General features: G+C 51.7%; 2 protein-coding genes across 10 annotated transcripts in view; one reads left to right on the plus strand and one right to left on the minus strand.

Moving 5' to 3' along the window:
* LOC103724635 (cytochrome b ascorbate-dependent protein 3) overlaps nt 1-1,503 on the plus strand; it is an 18,621-nt gene extending 17,118 nt beyond the window's left edge. For all 8 annotated transcript variants that reach the window (XM_008821916.3, XM_029556128.1, XM_008821845.3 and 5 more), the window contains 2 exons: nt 254-410; nt 962-1,503. In XM_008821916.3, the coding sequence (XP_008820138.2) occupies nt 254-410; nt 962-985 (181 nt within the window). In that variant the 3' untranslated portion in view covers nt 986-1,503. The remainder of the gene's footprint in view (nt 1-253; nt 411-961) is intronic.
* Nucleotides 1,504-4,595: 3,092 nt separating this feature from the next.
* The window catches only part of Tkfc (triokinase and FMN cyclase), a 14,303-nt gene continuing 8,241 nt past the window's right edge, over nt 4,596-10,657 (minus strand). For both annotated transcript variants that reach the window (XM_008822144.2, XM_029555910.1), the window contains 13 exons: nt 10,185-10,263; nt 9,814-9,903; nt 9,195-9,229; nt 9,035-9,119; nt 8,850-8,939; nt 8,259-8,375; nt 7,818-7,937; nt 7,510-7,647; nt 6,776-6,882; nt 6,574-6,677; nt 6,407-6,440; nt 6,209-6,298; nt 4,596-5,144 (listed from right to left, as the gene is read on the minus strand). In XM_008822144.2, coding sequence (XP_008820366.1) covers nt 4,983-5,144; nt 6,209-6,298; nt 6,407-6,440; nt 6,574-6,677; nt 6,776-6,882; nt 7,510-7,647; nt 7,818-7,937; nt 8,259-8,375; nt 8,850-8,939; nt 9,035-9,119; nt 9,195-9,229; nt 9,814-9,903; nt 10,185-10,263 — 1,251 coding nt within the window. In that variant the 3' untranslated portion in view covers nt 4,596-4,982. The remainder of the gene's footprint in view (nt 5,145-6,208; nt 6,299-6,406; nt 6,441-6,573; nt 6,678-6,775; nt 6,883-7,509; nt 7,648-7,817; nt 7,938-8,258; nt 8,376-8,849; nt 8,940-9,034; nt 9,120-9,194; nt 9,230-9,813; nt 9,904-10,184; nt 10,264-10,657) is intronic.

Raw genomic sequence — 10,657 nt, forward strand, 5'->3', positions numbered from 1 at the left:
CAGGAGGCAGAGGCAAGCAGATCTCTGTGAGTTCAAGGCCAGCTGGGGCTACAGAGAGACCCTGTCTCAAAAAGACCAAAAAAAAAGAAAAAAAAAAAAAGAAAGAAAGAAAAGCATTACATAGTCCCTCTGTGTCATTGTGGTAGGAACTTAGAAAGTATGCTGATTCCTGGACAAAGGAATTGAGTTTTCCACTGGGCAAAAACAGGTAGAACATTCTCTCAAGGGTCCCACATTGTTTTGTCATCCTCAGGAAAAACGCCACCAAGCCCTATTCCAGTCTGCCAGGCGAGGCTGTCTTTGCCAACAGTACTGGGCTGCTGGTGGTAGCCTTCAGCCTGCTGGTTCTCTATGTTCTTCTGGCTTCATCATGGAAGCGTCCAGAGCCAGGACTCCTGACCGACAGACAGGTATGGCTGCTTGTCTATTCCGGGGTGGTTTGGGACCAGGCCTAAGGAAGGACCACCAGGAAAACCTTGCACCTTGTTGAGAAGATTGACACCGTAGCCAGGTGGGAAATCAAGCAGCTTGAAGGAGATGGGGCGCAGATGGGGCACTGGCATCAGAGCAGCCCTGCCCAACAGAGACTCCCCAAGTCCCTTTCCCAGAGTCCTTGGCTTTGTGATATGACACAAAGCCTTACATTCTTCAAGGAAGGGCTTGAGCCTGGTGAGGTCATGTAATGTCATTCTGCCAGCTCTGAGGCTAGCCGAGTGGGATGGGTGTTTGGTGACACATCAAGTGCTTCAAGCAGATCATGCCATCTGGCAGATGTGGGAAAATGTGCTGTGGACAGGCTCAGGGACTTTGGGGCTTTCCTGAAGTATCTGGTGGCTTGGCTGGGGAATCACCCTTCAGGTTAAGGGTCTAAGTGAGCAGCTCGGGCCTGGTGTGGCTCCTGCAGCTCAGGGACCCTTTCAAGGCCATGTCATTAACTCCTATACATCTTCCTTCTTTCTAGCCCCTGTTGCATGACAGGGAGTGAAGCTGGCAAGGGCTCCTGGGAAGTCGACGGTGCGGTCTATGCTCCTGCAGTCTCTGCTCTACCTAGGGCTCCTGGCGGGTTTCAACAACAGACTTTGTTCTGCAGGGACCAAACTTCTTGCCTCGGGGTCAGGCTTGTACTCTCTAGCCACTTGATGTCCATCTACTTTTCTTGATGGCTTTGGTTTCTTGGCATTTTTTTCTGGTTCTCCATCTGCACAAGCTCCTCCTTGCCCCGCTCACTCATGCCACCTCTTCTGGTCTGCAGAACGTGGGCTTCTTTTCCCCTCACCACTCCCAGGGATGTGGTAGAAAACCCTAGCAGCTCGCAGAAGCTGAAGCTCAGGTCTAGTCCATAAACCCGAGGTAGGAAGTCAGCTCTCCCTGGAAGCACTCTGTCCTAGTTTGTTTCTCCACTGCTGTGACAAAACACTCTGACCAATACCAACTTGGGGAGGAAAGGGTTTATCTTATATCTCCCAGGTCACAGTTCATCAGGGAGCCCAAGGTAGGAACTCAGGGCAGGGAACCTGGAGGTAGGAGTTGAAGCACAGGCCATGGAGGAACACTGCTTACTGACTTGCTCCCCTGGCCCCTGCTCAGCCTGCTTTCTTATGCAACACAGGCCCACCTTCCCAGGGGTGGCACGACCCACAGTGGGCTGGGCCCTCCTACATCACTCAACTATCAAGAAGATGCCCCATGGACATGGCCATAGGCCAGTCCAATGAAGGCAATTTCCCAATTGAGGCTCCTTCAACCCAGTGTGTCAAGTTGACACTAAAGCTATCCAGCACATACAGGCTGTCAGGCTTCTGCTCTGTTTCTGCATTTTGTCCTGGATGTGCATTTGGGCAGGCAGAGGCTTTGGGAGGTGACTGAGGGATGGTGGCAACAGGAGCAGCCCTTGGGAAGTCGATGCTGACTGCTCTGTGCTGCTCTGTTCACGTGGCTGCACTGTATTGTGTGTTGTGACCATGTGGCTCTACCTCTTCTAGTTGCTGCATCAGCTGCTGCCTGGATCCTGCCCTTTTCCTGTGACTTACATACCTGTCCCCCTGGGGCAGCCCTTTGAGCCCTGGTAAACCACACTCCTGAGAATAGCCAGCCTGTCCCTAGAGTCCCAAGTAATGAGTGACAGAGATTTCAGTGGCCTTCCTTCCCTCCCCTTGCTGAGTGTGGGCTTTCCTGCCCACTCTTGTTGGGCCCTACCCTGGCGGGACCTAGCCCAACAGACCTGTCTCCAGCCCACCATGAAATTGAGGCCAGCGCTGTGAAGCATCATGCTAGGCAGAGCCCTAGGAGCCACCGCTACGTTCAGAGGTGTTCCTCAGTAAGAACTGGGGTACTTCCTCTGCTCCTCCAGTGGCTGCTTTTCTGAACCCAGTCTCCTGTGGTGTGCCATAGCACAAGCCTTCTCTCCTGAAGGGAAATGTTGGAGTCTTGTTCCCTCTTCATGTTGGCATATGGCTCTTTGTGCCTTCTTCAGAGCAGCCTGCAGTCCCAGGCTGCAGACTGCTGTGCTCAGCAGGCAGGCTGGATGAGGCTGGGGTTCCTGTACTCCCTGCCAGTAGTGATCAGGCTGAACTTCCATGAAGGCCTTGCTGCCAAAAGTTGGGCTGGACTTCTTTCATATTGTTGGGGTGACTGGGCATGTTGGTCATGACAAGCTACCCTGGTTAATACATGAGTGGGTATTTTACTTCTTCAAGAAGCTGGTTTTCATTAAACATGTTTTTTAAACATCAAAGCTGTCTTGTCTGTCTGGGCTGCTGCAATAGCACCAGACTTGGTGCTTATACAGCAAACTAATTTCTTGTACTTTCAGACAATGGAAATCCAAGATCAAGGCAACAGCACATGTGTCTTGAGAGCCACTTCCCCTCCATCTTCTCACTGTAGCCTTGCATGGAGCAGGCTGCACATTGCTCCCCAGGCCCTCTCAGAAATGAGGGATACAGCCCCATTCTTAAGGGCCCTTCCCTCACCCCTACTCACAAAGGCCTGACCTAATTCCACCACATTAGGGGTAGAGATTCAAGCATGAGTTTGGGTGGGATACAAGCCTTTGGTAACATGACAGTGTGGTTGAATGAGAGTTGGGGAAAACTACAAAAGCCTCAGGACAGACTTGACCCTCACAAACCTAGAAAAGGGCCAACTGGAAGGCAGCAGAAATCCATGACTTGTTTTCATAGAGTTGGGACTTTTTTTTTTTTTTTTTTTTTTTTTGGCTTTTTTAAGACAGGGTTTCCCCGTAGCCCCAACTGTCCTGGAACTCGCTATGTAGACCAGGCTGGCCTTGAACTCACAGAGATCTGCCTGCCTCTGCCTCCCAAGTACCAAGATTAAAGGTATGTGTCACCACACTTGGCTGAATTGCATGTTATTTATATGTATGGATGTCCTTAACAATGGTTTTAAGGACACATGCTCCTTTTATTAGGAAACAAAATATACCATCTTAAAGTCTAGAAGACAAGACTTAAAAAGGGGGGGATGGGGCTGGAGAGATGGCTCAGCAGTTAAGAACTGGGTTCAAATCCCAGCACCCATATAGCAGCTAAAAACTGTCCATAACTCCAGTTCCAGGGGATCTGACAGCCTCTTCTGTCCTCCACGGGCATTTCATAACACGGGTGCACTTACCTACATGCAGGCAATACACCCACACACAAAATTAAAAATTTTTTTAATGGAAGTGGGGGTAGGGGCATAGAGGAGAGCAAGTGACTGGCCTGAGGTCACTCAGCAGAGCAATGTTAGATTTAGGATCCACAGGTTACAGTGCGAAGCTAGTCTCCCAGCTGCTGAGCACATAAACCTGTATGCTGACAACCGACTTTGTCATCAGGCACTTCTAATGTAGCAGACGGACGTAAGACCCTAGGCAGAGTGGCCTGGAAACCAAGGAAACCCACTGACAAGGCTGAGCAACACAGCCATGGGATCCCTTTCTTAGTGTGGCCATTTACAGATGATGATGTGGTGGAGATGACCTGACACTAGAGAGAACACTCATTCCTGGTGGTTGAACACCAGACTATTCAGGGTCCTCATCTTCATCTGAATCTTCACATCCCTGTGTGATGGGTCCCATTCTGAAGAATCATTAGTTTTTGTTTGTTTTGGTGTATGTAGGCATGCACATGAGCCAGCATGAATATGGAGGCCAGGGGACAACTTTCTCTCCTGCTAAATACAGGCATGAGTTCCCAAGGTTGGTTTCAAACAACCAACTTTCTCAAGGTGGATATGAGCCACCTCTGCTGAGAATGCACTGTATGTGGTGTCCCTGCAGCACCAGTCAGCACCCCTCCAGCTGGTCAGGGTACAGGCAATGATTGCTTTAGAAAGATATTGGGGCTGGTGTGACTGCAGCTTCTAAGACTTAAAACATGGAGAGGTTCTTCTGGTGACCAAATGCCCATGTGTTTCCTCAAGAACCTGAATTGTTGGCCTGGTGCTGAGACAAGCCTTTCTGCCACTCTGCTGTGCACTGAGGAGAGGGGAGCCCCATGGAACCACAGCTGAGCAGAGATGATGCTCTCCCTGCTGGGAGGTGGGTCATGGTCACTGTAGCCAGGGCAGAAGTACTGAGAAGAGGCAGCTTATGGCTTCAATATGTTTTATTAGCTTTCTACACCACAACTCAGGTGCAGGCAGCCTTTCAGAAGGAGAGGCTTGGAGTCTTGAAACCATGTTGGCACACCTAGCTGTGCCGCTCCCAGGGAAAAGCCTTATCACAGGCACCCAGGGCTGCTTGTGGCAGGGTAGACATGATCTGGGACTCCTCATTGAGGAAGGAAAGAGCAGTGCTGGCGGGATGCCCGAGTCATCCAGCCAGATGCTGTCTGCATGGAACAGAGGAGGTGTGGAGGATATTCTGTTCCATGTAGATGGATGTTAGGGTGAGCGAGGGCAAAGGTGCCCACTGGAGGGCAGAAGGAAGTGACGGGGCACCTCAGTATAGCGAGGAGAGTGGAGGAGGGAGGCAGTCAGGCTCTCTGGATCTGCAAGACCTCCAGGATGGCACGGAGGATGGCAGCAGCTGCCACTGCTCCAGGGTCTGGTTGCTCCAGCCGTGAAGAGCTGATGTAACTGGCTCTCCCGGCACCAGCCTCCATGTTCTTGGTGGCCTCGGCTGCAGCTTCTGCACTCTGAGGGAATGTGAGAGTAGGCTCAAGGACAGGCCACCAAGTCTTCTTCCTGCTGGGCCTCAAGTCTGACCATGGACTTGCCTTCTTCTGCCAGCAGCCTTTGTACCATCACCAAGTAGAAAGGTCACCTCTTTTCCAGTAGGGAAAGGGACCCATATTTACTGAGCCCCTACTATGTCCCAGGCACTGGGCCGGGGTCAACCTATTTCCCTAGCCACATATCCCTTTTCTTTCTTTCCTTCCCCTCTTCCCCTTCTTTCTCTTCCTCTTCCCCTTCTCCCCACCCCCTTCCCCTCTCCCCATCCCCTTCCCTTCCCCTCCCTTCCCTTTCCTTTCCTCTCCTTTCCTCCCCCTTTCCACTTTCCTTTCCTGTCTTTTTTTTTTTTTTTTGGCTTTTTGAGACAGGGTCTCCCTGTAGCCCCAGCTGTCCTGGAACGCACTATGTAGACCAGGCTGGCCTTGAACTCACAGAGATCTGCCTGCCTTTGCCTCCCAAGTGCTGGGATTAAAGGTGTGTGCCACCATGCCTGGCTCCTTTCCTCTCTTTTTGAGATAGGGTCTCCCTGTAGCCCCAGCTGGCCTGGAACTCGCTATGTACATCAGACTGGCCTTGAACACACAGAGATCCACCTGCTTCTGTCTTCCAAGTGCTGGGATTAAAGATGTACACCACCATGCCTGACTTTATAACCACTTTCTGTTATAGGTGCTCACCTCTATTTTATTTTATTTTTAAAATTTATTTTTATTCTATGTGTATGAGTGTTATGTCTGCATATATGTAAGTACACTTGTGTCACGCAAAGCTGGTAGAGGCCAGAAGAGGGCATCCGATCCCCTGGAACTGGAATTACAGACAATTGTTAAACACCATGTGGGAGCTAGGAATAGAACCCAAGTCCTCTGCGAGAGCAGCCAGTGCTTTTAACCACTGAGCCATCTCTCCGGCCCGTCACCTTTATTTTATAGATGTGGAAATGAAGGTAAAAGGTCATTAACTTTTTCAAAACCACATGGAGAGGGAACTTGGTAGTTCCTTGAGTGTCCAGGCCAGCTTCACTTACCTTGACTGCTTTAGTCAGGACCGAGAAGAGATTGGCTCCTGGGTTCTTCCAGGCTTTGAGCTCCTGTCCTGCTGCCCACAGAGAATCCAGCTGGACAAGGTCAGGGAGAGATAGGTTGAGGAGGACCCTGCCACTGAAAATAGCTTTAGGGCTTGTGGGCTCAAAAGGGAGGAGGGCAGTCAAACTCTGAGTACATACCATAGTCCTGTCTCCTGGTGCAGCCTTTCCATACCTGGCAGAGAAAATGGGCAAGGCTCACTGTAGGTGGTCACTTGAAGTATGGACATGGGGCCTGGTAGGGAACAGGTGACATCAACCACCTCCCCAGCACAGCTCAGGTGCTAAGGCACAGGGCTCTGGCTTACTTCTGCATGGCCTCTAGGCCGGCATCCATAGCAGCAGACCAGGCTGGTAGGTCAGTCTTAGCCTTGAGAGGCTGAGCAGCTGCAGTCAGGAACAGGCCATAGAGCTGGGGAGGACCCAAATGCTGACTGAGCATGTGGAGCTGACTGGCGACAAGCCAAGCCTGCATCCGTCCCTGTCAGCCCATGCCTGACCAGCACTCACCGCCCCAGATGAGCCTCCCATCCTTTCCAGCAGCAGGACAGACAGTCTGGAGAGTAGCTGGGAAGGGCTGGCTGGGGCTGGGCCCTCCTTTAGCCAGTCTTGGATAGCTGCAGACAAAGTGACAGAGGCCTTCAGAGGTGCTGCCTGTTTCTTCTCTCTGGCCCTCTGCTAGTGTTCTACTGATTGGTTTTATTTACTGAAGGATGTGATTCCTGCTTGCTTTTTCTTGTTCTCTCTCTCAGTCTCTGTCTCTTTCTCTCTTTCTACACAGGGTCTCCATAGTCTTATAGAAGCCTGGAATTCACTGTGTAGCCCAGGCTATCCTCAAACTTTCAGCAATCATCAAGTACTGAGATTATATGCATGAGCCACTATGACTGGCTTTGTTCACTCTTGAACCACAGAGAACAGCACCCGACTTGAGGTGGGTTTACATGCATTTGTCTTGAACAAACAGAGTGGGACAATTAGGGCTTTTTGGTGGTACTGGCAATGGAGAGCACTAAGGACAGTGGAATGGATGCGACCCCTGTCCCCTGAGATCTCCCCTGTGTGTGAGAAATTCCTTTCCTTAGGGAAAACAAGGTGAGAGGGTGCTAGAGTACGGCAGATGACCTTACTGGTGAAAGAAGAGGCAGCAACCTCACAAAAGCCCTGACATGTTCTGGAAATCGTTTCACAAAATGCCCAAATCTGTGCCGTATCAGCCCCCTGGGCACCCTGAAGGAGCCAACCTTTGGCAGCACGGCTGTGGGTAGTGCCGCAGTCCCCATCACCAGCGGCCCGGTCCAGGGCATTCAAGTGTTCCTCCAGACCCAAAAGGGTGGTACACACCCGCTCCAACACAAGCACCATCTGCTTCGAGGCTTCTCCTAGAAAGGGAGAATAGTAGGCAGAGGCCCAGCTGCTCTTCATAGCCAAACTTGACTGGTGTGGGAGGTATGGATGCCATGGTCCCTATACACCCCACCCTGCACCCTTTGGTGTTCAAAGTCCTGGCCACCAAGGGTACCTGCCCCTCCCCATCAGCAGGGCCCAATACCTCCTGCTGCAGTGGCCTCAGGGACCTCCTGAGGCTCAGTGGGAGCTGCCCGGATCCGCTTCTGCCCAGTCACAGAGATCTTGGCCACATTAGGCCAGGCTACTGCACTGGTTTCAGCATCTAGGGACAGCCACATAACTTTCTCAGACACGGCTACCTAGGCAAAATCAAGTGGGGCCTGGATTCCCCACCTAGTCCTGAGGACTGGCTCCCTGGGCATCCCGCAAGAAGGGGTCCACATCAACAAAGATGTACCGAGTGCCTACTGCATACAAAAGACAGGGAGGGTCCCTGGGGAGAAGTTCAGGCAGATGTGAGGCAATCCCTAATACCAACTCTCTGAGAGCTGAAGAAGGCTGAAAAGCCAGAAAGGGCCTCTTTATGGGTCTAGAGCACAGATTGTCACCATCAGCTGTGATGACCCTAGGCTCTAGGTCTTACCAATCAACTTGAGAAGGGGTTCATCCACCAGCAACAGGGTAAGGGAAACACCAGGCATCTCCAGAGCTGACATGAAGGTGCCCACAAGGGCACGGGCGACCTTTACCCCACGGCCCTCTGCAATGCCAAGAATGGAAGCCCATGAGGGAGGGATAGAAACTACCCCAGAGCATCTTAGAAAGAAACTGCATAGCAAAACAAGGACCTTGCAGGCTATAGCCCTGAGGTCAGTAGGGAGAGAGCCAGATTCCTCAGAGCATCCCGTGGTGATACTCCATTACCATATTCCCAGAAGATATCCCCTCCTGAGGGACAGACAAGTAACATAGCTTTCATTTGCTGCATTCTTAGCAGGTGTCATGTCTTATGTATACCCAACCTTATCTAATTCTCACAGCCTCTGCATAAGGCAGGTACTGCTATTATTACTCCTAGGCTAAGGACCCCAGCAACTCAGAGGCAAAAGTGACAGTTAAATTCAAGCTCATAAGACTTCTCAGCTAATATTCTAGAACATCACAGGCCCCTGCCTCAGCTGATTTTCTTATGCCCAGCTTCAAAGGGTTGAGGGTCTCCATGCAGTGGGCTTACCTAGCAAGCGCACGGTGGCATCAGCTATGATGCCCAGTTCCAGGAAGGACAGGCCACCCAGGTTGTTGACCATTAGTACCACTGAGGAGCCTGTAGAGTGATGTGATACCCCCATTGAGACTTTTGGTGGTCTCTACCCAAAGGGTTAAGAAGGGCTAGGAAACTGGGGACAACAGGCCACTTGCCTGGCTGCACAGGCACATGGGAAGCATTGGAGGCACTGGTCATGTGGTCAAGCATGAGTGTGACAATCTGATCGACAGGTGCCATCTGTGAGAAAGAGCAGGAGTGAGCTGTGTCTGGGAAGTCTTGGAGTGGGGCTGCACTGGCAAGGTGTCTACGTACCTTTATCCGGTGCACACCAGCTTCTCCATGAATCCCTGTGGAGAGACATGATCATTACTGGCCGGCATAGGGCCTGTTGATTCTCTTGCTATGCTTTTATCAAGGACTTAACTAAGTGTTTAGCATGGGTCTAGACACCATGAGTGTGGGCGGTGGGTAGAAAAGGAAAAGAATGAAAACCAGGGCAGTATATGGTCTGACAGTGGGGCTAGCTGGGGAACTGGAGTAATGGTAGTTTGAAGTCGCAGAGGCCCTAGGAGGCTGATGTCTATTGCTTTAGAAGCACAGGGGAAAGGGGAAAGTGTTCCTCAGAGCCAAGTTGGCTTTGAGCTAAAGGGCACATCTGGGCTTAAGCAGGGGAACCTGGTAAAGATGGAGGGTAGATGGGGGCATAGAACTCTATGTGGCCAGAGCCTGGGAATGGATGGCAAAACAGGTAGATGTCAGGCAGGCTGGTTCAGGTTGGGTCTCAAGTGCCTACCTATGAATCCAGAGACCACCTAGGGGACAGCCCTAAATGAGCAGAGAGGACCAGGTAGGTGACTCCAGGACCATGGAGGTGAGCAAAACTCAAGGCAGAGAAAAAGGCAGGGCAGGGGTTGGGTGACCACAGGCTTACCCAGGCCCAGCTCCACCTCGTCGGCTGCGAGCTGAAAGGTGGGTTTGGAGCCAGGAACGCTGCAGGAGGACAAGCTCACTCCCAGGGTACCTAGAAAAATGAGGTAGGAAAGGGATGGTGGCTGTGTTCTTGGCAGAGCTAAGAGAGCAGCAGCAATGTTGTGGAGGCCCTGGCTGTGGGCATCCTTTGCTGAGCAGGCTGTCCAACTCTATCTTAGTGGTGAAGAGAAACCCAGGTCTGGGATCCAAGGCTTCCAGGCTCCAGGGTTTCCCCCCCAGGGAATCCCATAGGCAGTCCCCTATGCTGCTGGTAGGAGCCTACTCTGATACCCCAGGTCTTCCCCATTGTCCCATCCCTGGCCTAGCACTCACCCATGGCCTTGGCGATCACGCTCACCCGCTTTGTGATCTCCTCCAGCCCCATTCCTGCCTCAGCCAGAGCACCTGCCACCTGTGCCATGCGGAGGGAGAGCATGGAATGGGAGAGGAGTCACTGGACTGGACCACTCAGGGGCAGAAGAGGGCCTGAGGACTTCCTTGTTGGGAGGGAGAAATCTCAGGATTTTTTTTTTTTTGTCTTTTTGAGACAGGGTCTCCTTGTAGCCCCAGCTGTCCTGGAACTCACTATGTAGGTCAGGCTGGCCTCGAACTCACAGAGATCCACCTGCCTCTGCCTCCCAAGTGTTGGGATTAAAGGTGTGCGCCACCGCGCCTGGCAAATCTCAGGATTTTTATACTCAACCTGGTCCATTACATTCAGGGCAGAAAAATGTTCTCTCCTTATTCACAATGCACCCCTGGAAGTATTCAAGAATTTCTATTTGGGCATGGGGATGTGGCTTTGC

This window comes from Nannospalax galili, unplaced genomic scaffold (assembly GCF_000622305.1).
Source record: "Nannospalax galili isolate Female #2095 unplaced genomic scaffold, S.galili_v1.0 scaffold1270, whole genome shotgun sequence".
In the NCBI taxonomy this organism is placed as follows: Eukaryota; Metazoa; Chordata; class Mammalia; order Rodentia; family Spalacidae; genus Nannospalax; species Nannospalax galili.